Here is a 25,705-nt window from a genome sequence, read left to right on the forward strand (position 1 = left end):
GAAAGGTGGTGATGATGTGCTACAGCTGGTCCACAGCTAAATGCTGTCCCCTTGTGTTGGGCTCTTCATCACAAGAGAAACTGAACATGACTGATGTGCCCTGAGCTTCACTTTTAGCTGACAATCACAACTAAATGCAGACGGGCTTTCTGTCCAGTCTGCAGTCCGCTAGCATAACTGGCCATTTTGGTTTACAGTTCTAAACAATCCATCACTTTTAAACTCAGTCAGGGTGTCAGCTGTGATCAGTTGTAATGAAAGTGGTTAGTGAAGCATTAAACAGCTGTTCCTGCAGCATTCTCTTGCTGGGTCGTGCAACTGACAACTGACCACTTTAGAACCATCTCAGGGGCAGAGTTGTGGACAGACATAATGCAGGAGATGGATAGAAAAAATAATCTCTAAGGCTTTGTCAATACCAAGGAGCACAGTAAACTCCATAGATAAGTATGCATTTGGTACTAGGATCCTCCCTGGACCCAGTCATCCCTCCAAACTGGATGGAAGAGCAAAGAGGAATTTGGTAGGAGAGGCTACCAGGAGGCAGGTGGCTACTCTGAAGGAGTTACAGGACTTTATGGTCAAGGGTGGCTGTTCTGTGAAAGTGATAACTAAAGTGCTCCAAAAATGCTTGTTCAGGAGGGCCACAAAGCCACTCCAAGAAAGGCCACATTAAAGCTCGTTTGAGCTTTTCCAGGATGCACCTTGAAGATTCTGATGTCAACTGGAAGAAGGTCTCATGGTCAGATGAGACCAAGCTGAACTATTTGGCCTCAACACCAAACGGCGCTGATGCCTAGCTCCAGCGCTCAATGGGCAATCAGGTGGGGTACACCCTGGACAGAGAGCCAGTCCATTGCGGGGCACAATAGATCAATAAAAGTCATTAAATACATAAAAAAACAAAACTAACAAGAGGAAGCAGTTAAGAGCCAGCAAGGTTCACCCGTCAGTCTTTACCTGCAAAGAGTTCAGCACAGCTGCAATAGATGCAGAGCTATGTGTGCCTCCCCCTTAAGTAGAGCAGTGCCTGATTTCTAATTGAAATCACCCGTGTTGCTGCACCCCCCCCCCCCCCCACACACACACACACACACACACACAGTGTGATACTGCTCTACCAGGTTACACTCTCGTTAGGGTAGAAGGACAAATGGAGCAGAATATCGTCCAGTTCTTGAAGGAAAACTGCTTTCATCAGCCAGAAAGTTGAAGATGGGAAGAAGATTCACCTTTCAACATGACACTGACCCGAAGCACACAGCTGACCTGACCACACACTGGCTGGAGGAGGACAAAGGTAACGTCCTCATGAGGCCCGGTCAGAGTCCGGCCCGGTCAGAGTCCGGCCCGGTCAGAGTCCAGACCTAAACCCCACCGCCGCTCGCCATCCAGGCTGACTGAACTTGAACGGTTCTGTAAAGTAGAGTGGACCGATACGGGCCAGTCTAGATGTGCTGAGATGATGGAGAAGAATCCCCACAGAATCAAGGCTGTTCATGTTTTCAGGCTGTAAAGGAAACAAAATGAATGGGGTTGGTTTGCTTCTATCCCCAGTGTGTACTTGTCACTGGGAGTCATTTCCATCAGATGTGAGCTGGAGTTGCTTGACTGAAAGCTGAAGGTTTCACATGTGCAGCACAGAGCCGATGTACAAGGTAAAGGGTAGGGACCGACCGAGACGTGTGCATGCTTCAGACACAGTGGGTGGCGGTAACTGGGTATTTCTGTTCTACATCTGGTTTTAACATCTTGGGCTCTCGATTTGGCGAAAAGGAAAGTTTTGGCTGCATCTAAGAAAGTGAGAAATGTGGCTGAGGTGGTGTTTTCGATAAAACTCCTAGATTGGAAACTACTTCATGCGGCTTTGATGACTAACTTCATGTTCCAGTGAGCTTTTTCTGGTAGAGCTCTTGATCAGAGGCTGATAGACGGCGTGCTGCGTGTGTTTGTGTGAGGCACATACGGTGTTGTTTGGTTTGGAGGGCATGTTCTTCGACAGCACATGACAGGGTCCCGCTCCACCTCCCTAGTAGTGGCTCTGCAGCATCTCTATTAACCCGTAATCTCTCACTTTCACTTTAAGAGCAGGGTCTCCAAGGTGACTCACTATCAAAGCCTTAGCTCATCGCTGCGATTTCATGTAGCTCAACACTCAGGCTTTTAATGAGTTCAAAAGGGAAACAGCTGTACAGAAAATATCACCGAGGAAAGGTTCCCAGAACAAATGTTGTATCTTTTAAAATGCATGGAGCAATTAAATAAATAATAACAAAGAACAACAACCAAGAAAAATGAACCATGCAGGCAGCAACTAAAGGAATGTTTTCACCAACCACCGTGCGTCAGGACTTCCTGTATCGAAGGGTTTGACACTTGGTGTGTCTTTGGTTTTAGAAAGCACTTTGAACATATTTAAGATCTGAGAAGGAATCACTCATAAACATGTCTGAACAAACACAACCACGGTTTACAGTTGGTGCCATTCTTCATTTTGACTCTCCAGCACTAAAAAACAATTGCAGCGAGTCACATAAAGTAAATTATCGACATTAACATTAAATTGCATACATTCATTGGATTTTAGCTGACGGTGGATTCTCACTATGTACAGTTTAATATTGTAAATAATCTGGGTCCGAACAATAAATAATTAAATAAATACATAAATCAAGAAATCAAAGATATCCAAACAAACAAACAAAACAAAAACAAAAAAAAACAAGAAACTGCAACTGCATTTTCTTTTTCTTTTTGTGCCCAGATCTTTGGGACAGTACCAAAATATCTTACCTTTGCATCTTTCTAATGCAAGACGTTCTCACCAAACAATGCAATTTAAATAATGAAACAGTATTTGTTTAGGATCAACACGCTGACATCCGATTTGTGACAAACTCGCAGCAATCTCCACTAAAACAGGGACGTAAAAGGTCCTTCATCGAGAGAGCAGAAGCAGATTTGTAGTGATTAAGTCAACCTCACCATCATTCTGGAGCTGCTCAGTTTTTCTACTTGTGTGTGTCACAATCTGCCCCTGCCCACCTGACTGTGTTCCTCTCCTGCCATGATTACCCTTATTGTTCTCACCTGTCCCTCGTTAACCTGCCCATGTTTCCCTAATTAGCCCTCTGTATTTAAACCACCTGTTTTGCCCCTGTCCGTTGTCAGTTCATTCTGTCACGGTGTAGGAGGTGGAGATGATGGACCATGTGTGGTTGAGCTGAGCAGGAGGAAAAATGCAGCCTTCAGTAAAAGTAAAAATGGTGTAATGGCAGGATGGGATGAACAGGAACACCAGCAAACAGCAACAATGAACTGACAAAGGACAGGGGCAAATCAGGTGGTTTAAATACAGAGGGCTAATTAGGGAAACATGGGCAGGTAAACGAGGGACAGGTGAGAACAATAAGGGTAATCATGGCAGGAGAGGAACACAGTCAGGCGGGCAGGGGCAGATCGTGACAGTGTGATCTAGGCCTAGTCCATACCTAGCCTGTTTTTTTTAAACGAGTATCCGCCCCTCCAAAAACTTGCATCCACACCGCCTCGTTTAAAACAAACTCTGTCCACACGTACCCGGATAAATACGTTGTTAAGGACATGCCAGACCTGTAGGCGGCAGTACTTCCCCCGTTCTTAACCTCGTCCTTCGTCTGTGGTCTTCCGCAAGCAGCAGTAATTCCGCTTGCAAAAACAAACAAGCAGAAAGCGCTTGGACAATTGATAAAGCGAGCGCAGCTCTGAGGGCATCCATGCTGTCGGCTAGTGTAAACACAGGTCGCACACGTGATGTCAGCATTTTTTGTCACGGAAAGTGACGTTGCGGACCTTAAAACTCCGGTTTTGTCCGTCCACACGCAGACACCCAAAACGGAGAAAACGCAGATCTTCACTTTGGCCGGAGTTTTTAAAAAGATCCGTTTTCGTGTGAAAAAACTCCGTTTTCGTGTGGATGACAGGCCAAAACGTAGAAAAACATCTACGTTTTGGCAGATCCCCGGCTACGTGTGGACAGGGCCTTAGTCTTTGTTCAGGGTAAAGGTATCAGTCGACCTAGTTTGAAGCTGAACGGAGATGTTTCAGTGCCGCTGTGGGAACACCTCCACTTTCAGACTGTTGAAGGATCTGATGATCTGATCGTCCAAAGAAACAAAGGAGACTCTTTTTAGTCCCAAGCAAAGAGGGCTGCAGAGATGATTCCAGCGATGACAGGAACACCAGTTAGATGGAGGTTATTTCATGAAGATGATGTCCAGGTGTGTAACAGCCTCACTCTCGTTAATACAGCTAGTAGGTGGGTGGATGGTGACCTTCAGTTCACATGGAGCTGACAGCCCTTCTACCTTGCTGAGCTGTCCAGAGCTTCTGCCGTTGTTGATCCACCCCTCCAGCAGAACTTTGTCTTTTCCTTCCAGCCTCACAGTGTGATTCTGCTTTTGATCACATGGAGTCAGCGTCACCCGAAGATTCAGGAAATAGAATCCATCCATTTTTATCTGAAGTGTTTCTCCTGACTCTGAAATCAGGTGCGGTTGTGGCCTTGCTGCAACCCATTTGATGGTCTCCGTCTCTGTGGTTGAAAGGATGTTGAGAGAAAAACTCACGTTAGCTACAAAAACGACCCTTTATGAGTTGCATTCAGATTTTTCTGGAACGTAATTTCACAGATTAGACTTAAGAAGAGAGACGCTTTACCTCGTCTGGCCTCATAGGTGACCATCATGTTGGTTTTTGTGAGAGGCAAAGCAGAGGAGGGGGGCTGTTAAAAGACACCATGTTAGTTTTTATATTCTGGTCAGGCAGGCTTCTGTAGTCACACATAAAACAATAAAAAATGGGTGTAATTTCACTAAAACAGAACAAACACATTAGGGCGTTTTCTCTCTTGGAAGGAAAATGAAGTGACAAGTGTTTAGTTTGGTGGCATTTCCCCGAATGTGGCAATGACGTCACCGTGCTTCCTCCAACAGACGAGGAGAGCGGTGAGATTGACATCAGTCGCTCAAAATATGGAAGTAACAGAGTTGATCTGCATGAACCGAGGGAGTTTCATTTGCACCAGGGTTCGATCACAGAGGCCAACAGATTAGGCAGGATTCATCTTACCAATGTGCTCAGAAAGGGGGGTTCATGTGTTCCACTGGGTTCTTCGGCTCTTCTGCTTGAAGACTAGAAATAAAAACAGAGGACTCAACATCAAATAATTGAATGTTCACATGCGTGTTTATATTTGGATTCATACCCCTGCATGTCAGCTCCATTAAACAGGCAATTCACAGATCTGCCGTGTTACGTAATTAGCTCCTAACACACGTCTTTACTTTGATTTTCTGTAATTTTGGGTCGAATCAGGAAACAGATTTATCTAAGAAAAACAAGTTCCACGAAGCAGCTCCCACTGACCACACACACACACACACACACACACACACACACACACACACACACACACACACACACACACACACACACACACACACACACACACACACACACAGGTGTCTTTCTCACCAGCTGTGCTACTGGAAGGACCACATGAAAGAACAGAAGCATTTCACGTGTTTTTGAGAACATGGCTGTTGATGTTAACATGTTAAAGCAAACGTGACCAATCTGAGTTAAAAGTTGAGAAAAGTCTTCAGACTTGTTAGCGGATTTCAAAAGCTACAGTTCAACTTGACACAAATGAACAAACTTAAAGAAGTCTCACCTGCCCATTTTGTCCCATTGTGAAGAAGAAGGTGATGAAGACAACTTGAATTATGGAAATGATGGTGATCCACATGAGCAGGATGTAAACCAGGGGATGCAGGCTGTGCTGTGGCATTGTCCGTCTGATGGCACAGTTCAGAGCTGTGTGAGACTGAGGAGCACAGGAAGACAGATGTTAAGAGATGACGACTGCACCAGTCCCGAGTTTCCTCTACTGTGCACCCAAGCAGAGTGTGTTTGCTTCTTGAGCTAGCGACGTGATGCGATGTGGATGTTTCAATACCTGTCTGTGTTCGGCACCGAGTACAACACAGTTTATCCAAGTGGTACTTTCCCTTTTAGCACGTAAAGACGGAGAGAACAGGTAGACCTGGGGACTGGCCCTTTTCTTTCACTCACCACAGGTCTAACACACGCGCACACACACACACACACACACACACACACACACACACACACACACACACACACACACACACACACACACACACACACACACACACACACACACACACACACACACACACACACACATACACACACACACACACACACACACACACACACACACACACACACGCACACACACACAAGCACACACACACACACACACACACACACACACACACACACACACACACACACACACACACACACACACACACACACACACAGAAGAATAAAAATGTTTCTGAAATAATCACTTCCTAATTTAGGAGACTTACAGATGATTTTTAGAATATGTTCTTCTCTACTTCCTCCTTGTTTCCAAATATTTCACGTGAAGTTAACATAAAGCAGTTAGCGACAACCTGGCACTGTACACACAAAGACAACGACCGTTGGACCAATAGATCAAATAAACCCAACGTGTTGCAGTCAGTGCGTATGCTTGATCAGAACCCCTCAGATCCCTACTTTTTACATGGAAACTCACACAGAAACAAGCGTGATGTTGTTCACGCTTCATTCTTGTAAAAAGTTCCCATCCTGCACCTCTCTGGCTGAGGTCATCATGTGGTTTCATTTCTCTGTTTGTTCTTTGCTTGGGGAAAGTTTCATGGCAGAAAAACAGGATGAACTCAGATTCAGGTATGTGTCATCACACAACAACAGTGGGCCACCCTCTTTAAAATGGTCAGACAACAACCACTTGGAGAGTTTTCTGCCTCCACACATCTGCTGCACAGCTGAAGGACTGCATCTAACTTCAACTTTAGTATCAACGCCATACTGGATTTCTGTGAGTCGGTCGTACTCAGATGTAGGTTTAGTCCTGAAAAGTGTTTTTAAAACAAAGAACATGATGACGACAGAGATAAACTCGTCTCAACTGTGTGCTGAGCTTGGTTCTCATGCCAGCGGATGTAAAGGTTTCTAAACAAATGACATGACATTCCTCACGATGAATCAGAATTTCATCTGAGAGAAACGGAGGGAAACATTAATGATCAAAATGGAATGAACCAAAAATCTGGAGGGGAACAGAGCCCGTTGGTGTACTGATTTAATGTTGGAGAGGAGGAGACGTCTAACAAAAACACCAGAAGTGCTGACAGAAGACAGCCGTGGAACGTGGTTTCCTGAACCACCAAACACAGCGAGCAACAACAGGAATCTCCTGCTATTGTGAATCTTTGATGCCTGAAGCAATGGTTACTTCCACTCTCTCTGTGATGAATATTTACAGCCATCTAGAGGAAGAAAATCAGTAATGCACACATAAGATGTATGCAAAAAAACAAGAGTTACATGATTTCCAAAACACAGGTCAGCCAAACTAAAGTACACCTGAAGAAAAGGGGAAAGCATGAGAATAAAATTATGGTGGGTTGGTTTTCAGTTTATTATTACAGATGAATCTTTGCAATTTTCATTTGACCACGTGAGACTTATTTTCTTTTGTTTTCAGCAGTTTCTAATAATGTGCATGATCTTTTAGATATAGCTACAATTTCTGCTTTGATTTAGGTTGAAACTCAACTAATGGCTCAAGACCAATAAAAGAATAACCCTGGAAGGATGTGAGATAGGGCTGTTTTTACTTAGAACTTAAATAAAAAGAAGATAAAGAAGCCTTTCGAGATGAAACTCGCAAGATACTTCAAAAGCACAATCGAATAAATAAATGAGATCATCTAAAAAGAAACAAGGGAGCCCAAAAATATACTGAATGTAGAAACATCGAGAGAGGAAGGAGCGGATACAGGAGAAGATAATGCTTCTCAGTTTGTTTTGTTCAACTATTCATGTTTAGTTCAAAGTACAACCATACTTGCCCTTGGTGCAGCCCGACAACAGGACTGTGGTTGTTCCTCATGCTCCTCTCAGCTCAGAGCCCAGGACCGTTCTCTACCGGGTCAGATCTTTGATTTGCAGATCTATAAATGTGAACATTTTAAATTATAGGAATAATTTGTCCCCTGATATTCAAACAAATGACTATAGATTTTTTATTGAATGTGCATTGTAGCTAGTGCGCCTTTCTTATATCTCCTCACAGTAATCCAGGCTGGATCAAGGCCCTCAGCAGTAATCTGTCTTCTTCACTGTGATCCTATGAAGCTATCTGCTTGTCTAACATGAGGCTACAGTAGTCAACTCCTAAAGCTCTTACACACTTGGTTGTGTTAAAAGCCTGCAATGGTCCTTGTGTTCATGAGGAAACTACAGCAGGTTTATGAAAATCATCTGCTCAAATAAAGACGCCACAGCAGCAGCTGTTCTTCCCACCTTCAGCAGGTGGCAGGATAACTTTATTTTGAAAGAAGATCCAAAGTTTAGTCCGCTGAAGTTGCGTGTTATTGCCAACTCGGAGCGCAAAGAGAGCAGACAGCACAACATGCGTCCAGCCAGGTGTTTGCTGTGAACTTTAGTTAGATGGTTTAGTTTCCTTCAGGTTAGCACAGCCTTCTGTTTTCCTGCTGCGCTTCTGGTTAACGTGAGAGCGGCCGATCGGGTGTGTGAGCAGGAGGCTCCGCGGCTGCTGCTGTCAGACTCTGACATGGGTCTGCGGCACCGACGGGCACACTGAAGACTTGGGGACTTTTTTTTTAGTTTCATCATCCAACAACGTGCTGCTACAGAGAGGACAGGTTGTAGATACGCGTGTTCAAGTGACGCTAGAGCAGAAAAGTCATGCAGAAGTTCAGCTCGAGCGGGACGCACTGCAACAGCCTGCCCCGCGACGCGGAGCTCCAGCTGCGGCTGGCTGACAGCAGCGGAGCCGGGGAAGGGAAGGAGAACGGAGCTGGAGCGCATCATCTCAGCCAGCGCGAGGAGGAGCCGGGCTCGTTCTGCACCAAGAAGAGGATGCTCGTCGGTCTGGATGTCATATGTCTGTTAGTTGGTAGGTTTACGTCACTTCTGCACTTTCTGATGGCGTTAGTCCGACAAATGTGTTCGCTTTATTATGCCCAAAGAGACCAATTCACCAAAGTTACTCAATACCTTCACTAAATAATCAACATTCGCATGTAACGCATCTTCTGCGTGATCACGTGTCAGCCTATTAGAGATGAAGGATTCTTTTTCCTAAGGGGAATTGTTTTGCCAGTCTGCAGAGCAGTTAAAGACAGAAGTTTCGTGGAAAGTGTTCAAGAGGGAGGACAACTTTGGCTCACGTGGGGCAGAGAGGGAGGGCTGGGCTCTGGCAGCATGCAGCGTTGTCTCGGGAATTCATCTGTTCCCATGGTAACCCCTAAAGTTCCCGAGAGAAATACGTGGGAATCGGGACATAAAGCAAGTCCCGTGCCTGTGTTCTCGTGCCGAAAATGACCCCTGATCACTCTGTGTGCTTGTGCCCCACTGCAGGAATATTCTGAATTTTACCCTCACGGTGCTGCTGCAGACACATGGTGCAGGCTAGACTGACAAATAATCGTTGGCACAATCACGCAAACGTTATTTAATGGCGGGACAGTCAAACGTAGTTATCACCTGGATATTAGAAACTGATGCGTAAACTTTTTTATTTAACTAACAAAGTCAAAAAATTGAGTTTTCATGCAAACAGAGAAGGAGAACTGTCTTCATGCAGGACATTTTTGTTTATCATGTTTTTAATTCAGTCATTTGTGACATGATGCTGTGGGATGTTGTTTTCAGCTGTAAACAAACTGATCACTAAAGGGATGCCTTCTATATACCAGGTTTGTAATCATTTTCCTTAATGCGTCGCTACTTTATTACTGAGAAATGGTTACAGACGTGCAGCAAAATTAGTTCAAATGCTCCAACAGGCGCTTAAATGAATGATTAGCCTAATGAGGTCCTGATTCGGAGTCCTTTAATGATGAGTAATCATTATTTGCTTGTATACATTTGTGAATACTAAATAACAACATATGATGGTCAACAACAAAATGCCAAGATAAACTTGGTATTTTTGTTTTTTATCTTTTAAATGCATTATCGGCGCCGGTCACAAGTTTGATGGAGGGATTTAGAGCTTGCTGACGATTTAAAGTCCTTCATTTCAATAAAACAGGGCCTCTCATGGAAGAGGTCACATCCCCTTTTGTCACAAATTGCAACCTTGGCAGGACGTTTGACGGCTCAGGTAGACACACGGTTCTAGAGCTTCCAGATCTTCGTGACAAACAGGGAAGGGAACAGTGATGTTGAGTGAGCAAGTGTTTATCCTTTTGGGTAGCTCCTAGAAGAGAAGAAGAACCCGTCAAGGCAGAACAACGAGTCTGATGCTCGTTGGCAGTTACGACCTTGGAAAGAGCGAGGCAAACAAAACAGGAGTGTGAGGCAGTTAGTTTCAATGCTATGATTTTCTTAACCCCTGAAGTTATGCAATTAGCTGTTTACTACGCGTCTCAGCAGCTTTTGTTTTGGGTAGAGGAAATGGACAGGGACATCAGTCGGTTCAGGTAGAAAGTTCCTGTCAGGAGCCAAAGTCAGCACGTTTCCCCCAAAGCTGCAGGCCTTGACCTCCCTTAGAGTAAATCACTTCTAAGAAGGAGAAATGGAGGATCCAGTGGGACACGAGTGAGCGGATTCAGTCTAAAATGTGTAAATTCTTATTTAAAGTTCACACTTAAAAATAATTGTGTCAGGAATTTGGGAAGTAAGAGAAGTTCTCGTGAACTCAACGTTTGCAGAAGGTTTGAGAAGCAGAACCTGCTGGTGAGGTCTGCTTGTTCTTCATGTGTCTGCGTGAGGTTTGTCCACGCTCACCAGTTTCCTCCCATAGTCCCCAACACAGGCGTGTGAGGTAATTACTGATCGAAGCTATATATGAGAGTGGATGTGTGTTTGTGTTGGCTCTCTGATGGACCAGTGTTGTGTCCAGGATGTACCCCACCTCCCAGTCCGGTGTCAGCTGCTATCAACTTCAACTTCATGGAGGCCCAACAGGATAAGATGTTGTGTTTATTTAGGTGATCTTGCTGTTGTTGACTTATTAAAGGTCATAAAAAATCTAAACAAGTTGCACAACTAGATGTGTTTAGAAGTTCATCCTTTGCTCTGTAAGGCAGCCTGTTGTGCACGAATGCTGCATTACTGCACATCCTGTCTAATTATCGACGTTCTTACCCACGACTCCATCCGTTGGGCTGCGTCCTGTCTGCCTCTGATCCAGTAGTTGTCAGCAGCTGTCTGATTTGACTCATCTGTTGGCATTCGGCTGTGAATGGCATCGTCTGTTAGACTTGAACAAGGCCTTTCTTTTCCCTCTTCCCTCTTATTGCCGACTAACAAAAATTCCCCTAAAATACCATCATCATCATGATGATCATCATCATCATCGGATCAGCTCAGGCAGTTGACCAGGCAGCATTACTCTTCCTGTAAAAGGGTCTCGTTCTCTACTGTAGGACGAGGAGTCTTGCCCCGAGGCGTCAGCTGCAGAGAGATGAAGATTTCTGGTATTTTCACGGTTTCAGGTTGGAGTTTCTCTCAGTGGTGACACAAACTTAGCATGTTGTGTTATTTTTTTAATCTGTTTGTGGAAATCAACTCTTACTCAACACGAAGCTTGTCTAAAATCACCGAGCCTCACCGTGGAGGCGGTGTTGTTTATGCGGTTTATTCAACACAACACGTTCTTCACCTGGCTGGATTGTTCCGGATCAGCTCTGCTCATGAGCAGAAAGCTGGCTGGTCAAGTGTCTGCTTGTGCGTATAGATGCATATGGATGCACTCCTGTTGGGTAGAGGAGGATCTGCCCTGAGGCTGACTCTGAGATTTAGAGTCCAGCCAATGAGAGGACAGGAGATTTGGAGAGTTGATCATTTCAGAGAAACAAGCAGGGGCAGGTTCTCCAGCCTGGTTCTGCACCGGTGTTCTTAACTCTGCCATCACCCTAATAAAGTCTTTTATTGACTCTGTCAGCGATAATTGGCCAATAAACGGAGGTGGTTCAGACTGGAGCTTTGGGAATGCCTTTAGGCTTGACCCTACTAAAGGTTAATGACTAAACTGTTTTATTTTCACAAAAATATGATGTGCACAAAAAAGCTCAAGTTTATAATGAACAGAGATGTTAGAAGAGGTTTAACCCTCTCAGACTCAAAATAAGTTTTGATAAAAGGACGAACAACTAAGTCCTTCAGGGGTACGTATTTGGAGTAACCAGGTCGGTAGGTTTCAACCTGCCTGCCTCCAGGGGGTTAAGATGTACTCAAATGTTACAAAAGCGAATGAGAAGGAAGCGAGCTGCACAGCCAGCTCCCATAGAGTGGGAAAGGGAAGCAGGATACAGTTGATCACCACTGAGTGCCTTTGCTTCTCAACATGAACCAGCTTGTTGGACTTCAATCTTCCTTGGTGATCAGAATTCTAGAAGAGCTTGTTCCTGTCAACTCATTTCTCCTCACGGCTGCCATTTCCTTATAGTTGTCTTTTACTTGGAATCAACTTTATTAGGGGATTTAAACTGCACAGTCAGGTGTGTGAGCGTGTCTTTTTTAAGTCTGCTGTGCTTGGGGCTGGTAGTGGATGCATGTGGGAGTGATTGTCTTTTTCCTGTTGGTGGTGAAAGCTGCCGGGTGAGTTAGACAGCAAAAGGCCAACACGTCACAGGCTGCTTGTGCGTACAAGCCCGGGATTATTAAACAATCTCTCTGTATTTATGTGTGTGTGAGTAAAAGTGTGTGAGTCATACGACTGCTGATGTGGGCAGTACTACAGCTGCCATGTGCTTGCTGTTTGTTGACAAATTTGCCGGCGCTGCCTTGCTGAACGTCTTGGGCCCAGACTCGCTGAAGTCGCGGAACAAATTGGCGTCACTCTGCGTCTGACAGATGGAGAGCCATTAAAAAAGGCTCCGTCGAATCATTAGCCAGCGGAAGAAGTGACTCTCCCTTGTTAGTGTTTTGATGGATCTCCTTTCCTTTCAACAGCAGGTTCAGGCATCTATTAGGAGTGCGTTTCACCAGAAAGACTGCATGGCGTCTATTGACTGCACCCTGCTGTGTGTCTTCCTTCACCTGTTACTTTGCTACAGCAGAGTTACAGCGCAGGAACGTCTCAGGTGTCTCATCCGTTGGACAAGTGGGAGCTTGAATGCGTGGATAGCCTCAGGAAGGGACGTGGAGAAAAAAAAAACATGGCTTGATGAGCTACAGTAGAGGTCAAAGGTCAGACCAGAGCACCAAAGGGATTGTACACACAGCTGACTGTTTATGTCTCAGAGAGGAAATAATACTCAGACAATGATGTTGTATTAAGACAGGAAATGGACTCAAATGTAATTTTAATGAGGCAGCTGCAATCTTCTGGATGACAGTTGCGTAAGTGCCTTGGGTGGTCCATAGGTATTAGCAATAATGAGTGAATAAAGAAGTGTGCAGCACTCTGTTGCCCTCTGCTCACTGGGTCTGAAGAGGTTTACCATCAGATGTTCCACCTGCCTCTAAAGGCAGACTGTAGCGCTGGCTTTGTGTTTACGGGGACTAATGACCCCTCCTCCTCTGCTTGAGAGGAGAATGAGAAAATACCTCTTTGAAACTCTGCCTAGATACACATCATCAGGACCATCTAATGACTGTGTACTAGTTGATAAAATGGAAAAGTCCCTCCCTGTTTCCACACCAGAACCACTCTGAAGTCTTTCCAGCTGCAAGTTCCCCTTCAGATCCAGGCAGACGGACCAGACAGGCCCAAGCCTTCGGCTCTTTTCTTACCTGCAGCACTACTAGAACCAGTCTTAGACCATAATCCCGTGTCCTTTCTCCACTGCGGACTACATGTTCTTGTTCCAGCGTACAACCTTACCTCCACACTCTTTAAATACCCTCCAGAGAGCTTCAACGTTTCCAAGGTGCATACCACAGTGGCATGTCCTTTATGTTCCAGCTGAGTCAGACAGGCAGACCCACTTCAAGCCTCACCGCTCATACCCTGATCTCCAGAGCTGGCCTCCAGGAAGGCGAGCAGTCAAGTGTGGAGAGAACAGAGGCAGCTGTGGGTAGCGTGTCTCCTCTGGCCTGTGGCAACAATAACATCGGTAAGGGCATGCAAGATCTCTCCTGGTGGACTTGATGACTACACAAGTTAGGCAGTTGAAGGGACCGTAGCTAAATAAAACAGCGCTGAGCTTTGGTTTTCTTTTGCTCTGTGTGATTTTGTTGATCTCGCCTACAGATGTTTGGTGCCAGAATGGTGCCTTGAGCGTTTTTCATGTTCCTCTCTTGGTGATTTCTGGTCTGAATAAATTGGATGTATGACGTATAAATCTGGGGACTTTCTTATCAGGTCATTTAGAGCCTTGTGGCTGAAGATGCCGATGATAGTGGAAGGTTGTCTTCAACCTCCCTTGTCTTTACTGATAAAGCTCGTGGTGCCACCAGGGCAGACAAAATACATAGGTTTATCGGAGCGGTGCAGACAACGGCAGAGGAGAAATGTGTCTGCCTCGTATTCCAAAGGTTGCGGGTTTGATCCCCGCTCAGATTGTTGCTGTTGTGTCCTTGGGCTTGCCTGCTGGTGGTGGTCAGAGGGACTGGTGAAAACATTACAACTTCAAAGACTTTGTAAATGAACTTAAACTGTTTTTCCAGTGTTTAACATTCTATTAGGAATCACGGGCACCGTTTTAGACTTGGAACTACTTTATGGCAAAGCACAGCTATAAGCCTTCGCCGAAAGCGGCATTGCTTTGAATGACCCGTGCTCCCCCTGCAGTCGGCAGTGCACAGACAACAGGGCGAGAGGAATTAGGCTTAACCCCCAGAGACCCACGGTTGTAATATTACAACATCAGATTTAAGTCTACAAAAATAAACCTTCCCCATTTTGTTTTCTTTTTAAAACCACATCTACATTGCCAGTAGGTCCTATTGTTCAGTTCTGCAACACTATTGGCTGTTAAATGTGTAAATAGGCCCGTTTATCTGGCCTCCTGGAACAACATGTGAAAGGTTAAAAAAAGATTTTGCAGTTGTTTTCTAAATTTGGGTCTCTGGGGGTTAATAAATGTGTTCAGACTGTAAAAAACACATGCATGTGTGTGCATTTATGCCACACACTGCTGGCAACGTGTGCATCTGTGTGTACCGAAGCAGGTGTCTTTGGGGCTGCCTTGAAGTTTTTAGCGGAGGCTTACAGCTGTGCTTTGTCATAAAGTAGTCCCAAGTTTAAAATGGTGCCTGTGATTTCTTTGTGCTACTAATTATTTTCACTTGCAGTCAGCCTGGTTAGTTAGGTCACCAAGCAGAATTGGGATCACTACTGAGTGGTTTTAAGGGTTTTTATAATCACAATGCTAGTTGGATCCATTCACTTTATGTGTTTCATGCTAAGCTAAAGCTAAAGGAGTACAGCCGGGGCAGGAGAGTGACTGAGCAGGTTAATAATCGTGTTTTCTCCACTTTTCTAACTCTGGGAAATATGTCAGCAGACAACATTTCAATATTGGGTGGAATCTCCCTTTAAAGAGACAGCTTTGTGGAGTTATTATTGCACAAATTACACAAGCACACCCTGTCCAACATTGTGAAGCTGTCTCTGAGCACAATAACTTGGCTTGTGATATTAGCAGGGATTATCCTGCCTGCAAACATATACATTACAGCACTGCATGTTCTAATTCACTAGTTTGTTTTTTTAGATTAACTCGAATGTGAACAAGCAGCTAGTTAGGTTTTCAATAGTGGCACGTGCAAGTGAATACCCGGTGAGGATGGACCACCCGTAAAAGGGTCTGCATAGCTCACCATGTCCAAAGCTGTGGGCCAGATGGACCCGTGTTGACAGGTCACTAATTGCGGGTCCTCCAATTTCTGTCAAAGAGCAAATGTAGGACAGTCAAACATTATTGGGTGCAATGACACGAATGTGTATTCCGTTGTTCTGATGTCGCTTTAGGCAGTGCCACATTAATCCATGAGGCTGCAGAGGCTGTACGCAGCATCACACTCGTTTCTTTAGACCTATGATTCTGAATGAGCAGCTTCTCTTGTCTCTTTCCTTTAGGATTGTGTTAAATGTTATGCGGTTTTCTGCTTCGGCACGGTTTGTTTTGTTGGTTTATTGTTGCCCATGCGCTGGTTATTTGTTTGTCTTTCTTTTTGCTTTGGGTCATTTCATCCAAAATGTGATTTTTAAGTGTATATTTGTGTGTTAAATCTTTAGGTGTTTTCCTGGTTGAGGCGGGGTCGTGTTTACAGAGCGGGTCCCAGCAGAGCCCAGATCTTTGACCCCCACATTCCAGAACCACCACTAATCGCCTCCGTCTGTTGTTCCTCATAGAGAAACTCTTGCTACATCTTTCGTTCCTCCATCATTTCATTTTTGTCTCACACTGATTTTAGTGCATCCAGCTTCATTTGTCAACAATCAATCATAAACTTTAGCCCCGTTTTTAGTTAGCATCAATCTGCTATCGGTTTCTTTCTGTCTGCACTTTTCCTTTAACCGCTTTCTTCATGAGCCTTTTTTATTTTGTTGTTTTCTCCCCTCACAGTGAGCTCATTCTACGCTGTGGTCATAGATGTGTAAATGAGAACCAGAAGAGTTTTCAGAGTGAGGCACGTATCCCCATTTCTCCTTCCTCCCTCCTTTCTTTCTGTCCCCTTTGAGTGTTTGAAAGCATTCTGGCTTTGGATCCCAGGCGTAGCGAGCAGCACATTTGGGCTCGGCTGTGTGAGCCAACCCACTTCTCTGCCTGCTTTCAGTTCCCTCACAGGCCTTCCAGTTTTGGCTCTGTTTTAAGCATGTCCGGGCCAGGTGCAGAGGTTTGCTCACAGCTGCCTGACAGATGATGTGAGTCCCTGGAGTGTTTTTTGGAGTCTTGTTGTGAAAACTGAATGTGGTTGCAACGCACAGAGATTGACACAGAAGCTTCTAATGTAATTTTGCACATCCTGAACTACTTTCATGTTACTGTGCTGTAGATTTGTTTTGTGCTGTAAGTTTAATTCAACATTATATTAAAGTTAGTTTTGTAGTTAAATGTCTTGACATGCTTCACTAATAGGCTATGCATTTCATTTTTAATTTGCAATCATTTATACCCCCCTCACACACACACACAAAGAAGAAAAAGACTGCCTGCACCATCCTTCTTGCCAAGCACCGGATGATAAAACATGCCTCAGTCTGGCTCAGCACTTCATGTCTCCCATTAGACCGTATGTAGTGAAAATGATCCCTTATAAAGTCCACCTTCATTGTGCAACTGCAGAGTGGTTTGGCCCTAATGGAGGCCCCATCCATTATCTCTCAGTCAATGTAGCAACATATTGATTAGTGAAGTGTACTAGCTGTGTTGTAAAACCTGTCCAGAAGTCAGAGAGAGGCTGTTAATGGGTTTTATGGAAAGCAAAAAGCTGCACTCTGTTTGTTACAAAACTGGTTCAATTACATTTAAAGCATGTCAATGACAAAGTGACATCCCGGAACATCCTACATATAAAACACCATATCATTTTAGAGGCAGAAATCTGGTAAAAAGCCTTTAAAGTTACAAATTACTGTTGGATGAATGAATGAATGAACGAACGAACGAACGGACGGATGGATGGATGAATGAATTGATGGATGGCTGAATGAATGAATGGATGGATGGCTGAATGGATGGGTTGATAGATAATTTTTTAGGACATTTAATCTTTGATTACACTGAGTGCTGCTACAAAAAAAATCTTAATCACAAAGGAATGTTTTTGCATGTGTGTTTTGCCCTCGTTCTGCCAACTTGTACTGACTTTTCCACAAGCTGCACACGAGTTTAGCCTGCACAAGGCATAACTTTAATGAAAACATCTGTTTTGTTGATAGTTTCTGTAAAATTACATTTGAAATACAGTTCTGATTATTACTCAGCTGCTATATTGTAAACTGCAGATTAAAACATCGAAAAAATGTTTTTTATGGATGACACACAACGTTTCTGCTGGACCTCTCTTCCAACTATACCAAACATTCAAAAGCCCTCTCTGTGGCATTCATCAGAAAATCAAGGCCACAATGTTTAGAGTCTAAATCACCTTAGCAGGCTTTACAAGTGTGTGTTTAACATTTGAAGTGGTACCGAATGAATTTACCATCTCAGGGGTTAGGTGATAAGAAGGTTTGAGACCAAAGTCAAAGCTCCAAGTAAATGATAAAGGATTCCTGCAGAAGGTGTGTGTGTGTGTGTGTGTGTGTGTGTGTGTGTGTGTGTGTGTGTGTGTGTGTGTGTGTGTGTGTGTGTGTGTTCTGCCCATAGACGTGGCAGCCGGAGGAGATAGATGAGAGATGAGAGGTGTCTCGTATCTGTCTTCTTTTCTCTGTTGGCGTCATGGCCTCAGCTATCTGTCTGCTCTGTTTCCCTCTCTTCTTCCCTCCCTGACTTCCTGGACATCCCTATGTTTTGTCTTTCTGTCAGGACAGCGTGACTTTGAATAGAGTTCACAGACACATGCTGCTTTTGTGGGAGGACGTATTTAATCTAAATCTAATCTTTAATTAGAGCGTTTGGCTACAGCTCCTTGTGGGTTTTTCTGTCCTACAGCTTTAAATTATTACACTCTAAATCTAAGGGAACACACTCGCACGTGTTATGTCAATCACTAACGCTTTGGCGTTTTTTTATTCACTCACTAGTAAAAACACATTTAACTAGCCTTGTTTGTTTTCTTCTGTGCATTTTTCTCATTGTTCCCTTCAGCTTGATTTTAGATTTCAGTCTTGTGCGCTCCTCAGTCACGTAGCCTGAGAGATTCCCTGGCAGAAGATGAGTTTGGTTCTGGGTGCGTTCCAGCCAACCAGCAGGCCTGGGATGAGAAGGAGAGGCACAGAGGTTAATGATTAGTCCCATGTTCTCACTGCATTCCACCGAGTGACAAGGGGACATGGGATAGGGGACTTGTTCGCTGGAGCTGGAGGGTGTGCTGGAACACAGTTTCTCCTCTTGTCAATTTTGCTCATTGGACTTTCCACATTCACACTGTGAGGTTTGTTTACTCAACAGAACCAGACCGTGACCTTTATTTTCTGATACAGAGCTCCTATAATCATTGACCAACCAGGAACTGCAGTTAACCTAAGTTTAGCTGGATTCAAAAACCGGTTAGTTCTTTTTCCAGGAGTTCCCCGTGACCCCATCTTTAGCCCACCGACTTGTTTTTGTTAACCTGTTCAGTAAAATCTTCTTCCTCTTTCCTCTTATGTTTTCTCCACCTTTTTTGAATTTTCCATCATGCTTTTCACCTCAAGGGCAGCAGTAGCTCATAAGGTAGAGCTGGTTGTCCAGTAATCAGAAGGTTGTAGGATCGATCCTGGTTTCCAGCAGAGAATTCTGCTGTTGTGTCGTTGGGCAAGAAGAAGAAGAAGAAGAAGAAAATATCATTTCTATAGCGCCTCTCAAGATAAAAATCACGAGGCGCTTCACAAAAATAAAAAAATGTAAAAATATAAAAAAGCATTTAGAAAATGTTTAAAAATATATTTAAAATGAGCAAAAATAGGCAATTGCGATTTAAAAGAAAAAATGTTAAGAAGGAGAGTGCATAGGAAAGAGGGAAATCAGTGGATCCTGAGGAAGGTGGAATAGGTGGGGAGAGCAGAATAAAGAGAGAGAGGTGAAGAAGGTCATACAAAAGCCAGCTTGAACAAGTGAGTCTTCAGCTGCTTTTTAAAGGAGACCACTGAGTCCACTGATCTCAGGCTCAGGGGGAGAGAGGTCCAGAGTCTGGGGGCCACAGCATCAAATGATCTGTCACCTTTGACCTTTAGCCTGGTGCTGCACAACCAGTAGGCTTTGATCACTGGACCTCAGGGACCTGCTGGGGGTGTAGGGACTAAGAAGATCACCAATGTAAGATGGTGCTTGTCCATGTAAAGGCCCTATAGACCAGAACCAGGATCTTGAAATGAACCCTGAAGTTGACTGGCAGCCAGTGAAGCTGGAGGAGAAGCGGGGTGATGTGGGTGTGTTTGGACTTGGTCAGAAGCCGAGCACAGGTGTTCTGAACCACCTGTAGACGGTTCAGGGAGGTTCTGCTCAGACCCGTGAAAAGAGAGTTACAGTAGTCTAAGCGTGAGGAGATGAAGGTGTGGAGAACTGTCTCAAGTTCAGAGCGGGACAGAATGGGACTCAGCTTAGCAACGTTCCTGAGATGGAAGAAGGAAGAGCCAACAAGAGAACTGACATGAGAATCCAGGGTGAGAGCTGGGTCAAAGGTCACGCCAAGATTCCTGACAGAAGGTTTGGTGTGGGAAGCAAGCTGACCAAGAGAGTCTCTGACTTTGGGAACCAGCTTGTCTGGGGCACAGATGAGGATCTCAGTCTTATCTTCATTCAGCTGAAGAAAGCTCCCACCATCCAGGTTCTGATAGAGTCTAAGCAGGAGTGTAACAGCTGCAGCTTAGATGTCTCATGGGGCTTAAAGGAGATGAACAAGACCCTCCCTGCCTGCTGGAGGAGGCACTGACGCCCGTGCACAGCAGCCTTGCCTCTGTCGGTGTGTCCCAGGACAGCTGTGGCTACACTGTAGCTCATCACCACCAGTGTGTGAATGTGTGTGTGATTGGGTGGATGAGTGATACACTGCAGTGTAAAGCGCTTTGGAGTCCTCTGAAAGGGGCTATAGTGCCGGTCATTCATCATTTCCCTGTCCCTTTTGTCTCTCCTTAGTTGTCCACTCTTCTCTTTCTTTTTTCTCTCCTGGTTGAAGCAGCTATGACGGGAATGCCTGATCTCCAGATATTTGCAGATCATGTTTCCAGTGGAAGACACGTGATATTGCTGCTCATCCTAGGTGGCATCTCATGACATTCTCTTGTGTGTCATGAGAAAAACACCTTTATGTGCTTCAAAAGGCCTCCGTATCTGGACCCTAGCCACCCTGATCCCTGTTGTTTAAATCATATCTCAGATATTCATCTGACCATCTTTAACCCCCCTGTTCTTTCTTATTGTTATCAGCCTCCATCCCATTTTTTGCGTGTGAAATGAAGGCAGTGACTCCGTATAAGCGAGGATTTTTCTGCGGCGACACCACCATCACCTATCCCTACGTGGAGAGAGAGACCATCTCCGACAGCCTGCTCACCGCTGGAGGCATTGCCATCACTGGCTTAACAGTACAGCCAATAGTATTCATTAAACTTTACATTTATCATTGTAATATCACCTGTTAACCAGTTTCTCCTTTCTTTTTCAGATCGCATTGGCTGAATGTTACCGGGTTCGTTTTCGAGGCGTACACTCACGTGCCTTTGTTCAAAATCGTTATGTGTCGTGCTTGTACAAGGAAATAGGAAGCTTCCTGTTTGGTTGCTGTGTGTGTCAGTCTCTCACGAATATGGCCAAGCTGAGCGTGGGTCGCCTGCGCCCATACTTCCTGTCTGTTTGTAACATCACGTATGCGTCCATTAACTGCACCCCCGGCAGCTACATCTCTCAGGTCACCTGCAGGCAGCCCAACGCTAAGTTAGTCGAAGAAGCAAGGTGTGTAGCTTGTGTGTGTGTGTGTGTGTGTGCGTGCGTGTGTGTGTGTGTGTGTGTGTGTGTGTGTGTGTGTGTGTGTGTGTGTGTGTGTGTGTGTGTGTGTGTGTGTGTGTGTGTGTGTGTGTGTGTGTGTGTGTGTGTGTGTGTATGTCTGTACTGTTTACTGTGGGTGGGGTTGATTCAGGTGTTTAATGAGTAACATGAGGCTTTGTTTTATTGATTTTTCTCTTTCAGGAAGTCGTTTTTTTCCGGCCATGCTTCCTTTGCGATGTACACCATGCTCTATTTGGCAGTAAGTCTCTCACTGTCACTCTCACTTTGTCAGAATGACGTCAGGAATGTGCTCTTCACGTTTACTTTAGACCACATGACCATGTCTGGTGCAAAAAGGTTTTGGAAATTTGACCGTTATCAAACACAATAACCAACGTTTCTCCCTTCAGGCCAAAGAAGACTGAGTTAATAACAAAACTTGTCAAATATGAGTGAACCATTAAACGTGCCGTTAAAGACTTTCACTTGTGATTGCAAAACGGGACATTTCAGAGCAGCGTTTCCCAGCAAGCACCCTGCTTCAAACCGAAAGCAACAGAGCTTGGGGGGGGGGGGCAGAGGTGGGTGGGAGAGAAAGAGGGAGACTGTTTTCCACAGGGAGCATGAATAGAGCAAGAGTCCACAAACAGAGGAGGCCTTGTTGTGGGTCTCATTTAGAAGAGGGTGGTGGTGGAGGGCTGAACATGCCTGCTGAGGGATCGACGGGCTTCTTTCAGCAATAGACACCCTCGTGATCGCCCCCCCCCCCCCCCCCCCCCGATCTCTTTATCACTCTATTAATGCTCTGCCCAGTGCTCATGGCTGCATTGTGACAGTGACAGTTGGAAGGAGACAAAAGCACATTAACCATAGAATAATCACATTCCTCCTGAGAGCTTTCATGACCTAAATTCACAACAAAGAAAGAGCATCTCACAAAGAAATCATCAGTTTCACTTGTAACAGTGAGAAAAAGCCTTCATTAGTCAGACGAATAAGCTAAACGTCAAAGTGGGACTCAGTCAGACAAACGAGGAGGAAGTAAATCACCGGATAGTAAAGATGTGAGAAGTCCAACACACACACACACACTCACACACACACACACACACACACACACACACACACACACACACACACACACACACACACACACACACACACACACACACACACACACACACACACACACACACACGCACGCACACACACACACACTAGATTGCTACCGGCTGATGTCTCAAAAGGCTCCAGACAAACTGGAGAGAATGTGTTGAACCTGTAGGTACACGCCATCCCGATCCTAGCCAGCTGCTAACACACGAGGAGCGACACCTGCTCGCTGCAGAGATAGGAGACGCACAGATAGACCATGTGAGATTGGCTTTCCCACAGGAATGTCGGCCGTGTGCGCCCCAGTGGCTGATGAGCCCAGACAGACCTCCAACCACCTCATGAAGCCATCTCTTCATCACAGCCGGTCTTTGACGTCGTTTTGTGAACCACTAACGAGTTTTATACCGCAGCTCTGATGTGTTGGATGAAAATGAACAAAAGAAGGTGTAAGATGAACGCAAGGCTGTTTCCCCCTCTGGGCTCAAACTGAATCGATGTTTCATTTAAAGTGTCTGACTTTTCACAACTTTAGTCATTAAACCTAATGGCAGCTTCATGTTTGTGGGGCATACTTTATGACTATATGCATGCATTAGTAGTTCATAGAGTGACCAATAAAAACATATATTTGCATTTTTGCAGTTCTACCTACAGGCGAGGGTATCGTGGCGAGGAGGTCGGTTATTGCGCCCACTTGTGCAGTTTCTCTTAGTGATGGTTGCCATTTACACCGGCCTGAGCCGCATCTCTGATTATCGCCATCATCCCACTGATGTCCTCACCGGTTTCATCCAGGGGGGGCTCACTGCTTATTGGGTGGTATGTCTACAGTCATAGATAGAGAGTGATTGATAGCACATGTGGTCCGTGTGTATCTCCTGACATGCGTTTTGTCTGTGCCTGCAGGCTTTTCACATCTCCTCCATGTTTAAACCATGCACTCGTACAGACCTGTCTCCCACAAGCATGTCCCTGGAGAGTCCGCTGTCCAGTCAGCAGACTGTCTGCTAGCAGGTGTATGCAATCATTTCACAAATCAGAAGAAAAGAACAGATGGACTGCAATAGGACAGGAATAGGTTTGAGGTATGGAGAGAAGGATTTAATAAAAAGAGTACAATCTAATGCATGCTTACACACTCTGGCATACGGATGTGACCAGCATTCATCAAACATGTGGAATACAAAAAGCACATATGGTGACCCAGTGAAAAACAGGATCTACATGGTTATATTTTAGTCTGTTTTTTTACACGTGAATAACAAAAGTTATATTTTGTAAGATTATTTTTTTTAAGCTGCTAATGTTGTAAAGTTCCTGTCTGGAGGCATGCACTCAGCCGTTCATCTGGTTTAAAGCAACCAGCCTCCTGGTTCTTTTTGATGCTCTGGTCCACCAGCAGCTGTGAACGGAGACCGTAAGGCTGCAGAGGTTCTGTAGAAATGGCAAAAAGAACCAACAAGCACTTCTCACCTTCAGAGCCCTGATGTGTTCCAGTCGGACCGCCCCACGTTGCTTTGACTAAACTCTGACCTGCGTGTGTAAGCAAAGAAAAATCTGTGTTTGTGCTGCAACACAATGCTATCATTCTCAACCAAGGTGGTGAGTGGAAGGAATCTGACCCGGTTATTTCTCTTCCTCTCCTCTTTCCTTTCCATGTTAACCTGTTTTCTCAGAGTTTGACTGAACTTTTGTAACCCCTGACCTTTTGCCCCTGGACCCCAGATCTCTGAGCTGCACCTTGACCTATGCCACTAAGACAGGAGCTGCCACTCAGCTGCCCTCCTGTACTTCCTAATTATTAGCACTTGAACGTAGATAATGGAACTTTCTAATTTCAATCAATATTATGTATTTTACCACATGTTTGAATAATCAGTGTTTATTTTTGTTAATTTCAGACTCATACCTTATATATATATTTGTTTAAATCATATTTTTTTCAAACTGTATGTAAATAGTTGTCGTTATATGAACCACACAGAATTTTAAAGTATTAGCTTGGACAGATTTTAAATGTTTGTTAGTGTGTTTTACAGGTGCAGGGAGCTGCTTTTGTACCTGTTGTAACAACTAGACTGAGCCACAGATGTTATCAGAAAGCTATATTTTTTGTGTTTCCAGTAATTATTTTATGTTTGTTTTGTCTGTGAACGCCAGAGAGCGCAGAAATAACCACTGTACTCAAAAACCAAACCATTAAAGTGAATTTTATAATGTTTTTGACTTCTTCTGTTCTATATTTTCACTTTCAGGAGTTTCATTAATGCTTTTTCTTTTAAATAAATAAGTCGGCGTCTAAAGAAAAACATACCACCAGATAAAACATGACGGCAAAACCAGAAGTTCAAGGATAAAAGAAACCTGTCAAATAGTTTTTATAAACGTCTCTTTGTATAATTTAATGTAACAACAACTGCTTTACAGGAAGAATGATAAAAAATTTGACTGAAAATAACAGCAACAATTACAAAACACGAAACATCAAACCACAGAAATTAATAATAAGATAAATTGATTTCAACTATGTTCTAAATACAATAAACTAAGAACACCAGAGGTATAAAAAATTAAAGTAGGTAATAAAAACATGTTCATAATAATAAAATGAAATACTAAAACCAAAGAAAATATGTAATCATAATAATTACAAATATTAGCAGGAAGTAAAAGTTACATAAATGCAACACTTACAGAGGGGCAAAAAAGTATTTAGTCAGCCACCGATTGTGCAAGTTCTCCCACTTAAAATGACGACAGAGGTCAGTAATTTTCATCATAGGTACACTTCAACTGTGAGAGACAGAATGTGAAAAAAAAATCCATGAATTCACATGTCAGGATTTTTAAAGAATTTATTTGTAAATCAGGGTGGAAAATAAGTATTTGGTCAATAACAAAAATCCAACTCAATACTTTGTAACATAACCTTTGTTGGCAATAACAGAGGT

General features: G+C 44.2%; 1 protein-coding gene across 1 annotated transcript; it reads left to right on the forward strand.

Annotated features, from left to right (window-relative positions):
* Positions 1-8,650: 8,650 nt before the first annotated feature.
* Positions 8,651-24,412, forward strand: ppap2d (phosphatidic acid phosphatase type 2D). Its single transcript, XM_015948439.3, has 6 exons — positions 8,651-9,064; positions 21,081-21,238; positions 21,319-21,605; positions 21,840-21,897; positions 23,397-23,573; positions 23,661-24,412. The coding sequence occupies exons 1-6, from the start codon at positions 8,854-8,856 to the stop codon at positions 23,763-23,765; spliced, it is 996 nt and encodes a 331-aa protein (XP_015803925.1). The 5' UTR covers positions 8,651-8,853; the 3' UTR covers positions 23,766-24,412.
* Positions 24,413-25,705: the final 1,293 nt, after the last annotated feature.

The sequence above is a fragment of the Nothobranchius furzeri genome, chromosome 5 (assembly GCF_043380555.1).
Source record: "Nothobranchius furzeri strain GRZ-AD chromosome 5, NfurGRZ-RIMD1, whole genome shotgun sequence".
In the NCBI taxonomy this organism is placed as follows: Eukaryota; Metazoa; Chordata; class Actinopteri; order Cyprinodontiformes; family Nothobranchiidae; genus Nothobranchius; species Nothobranchius furzeri.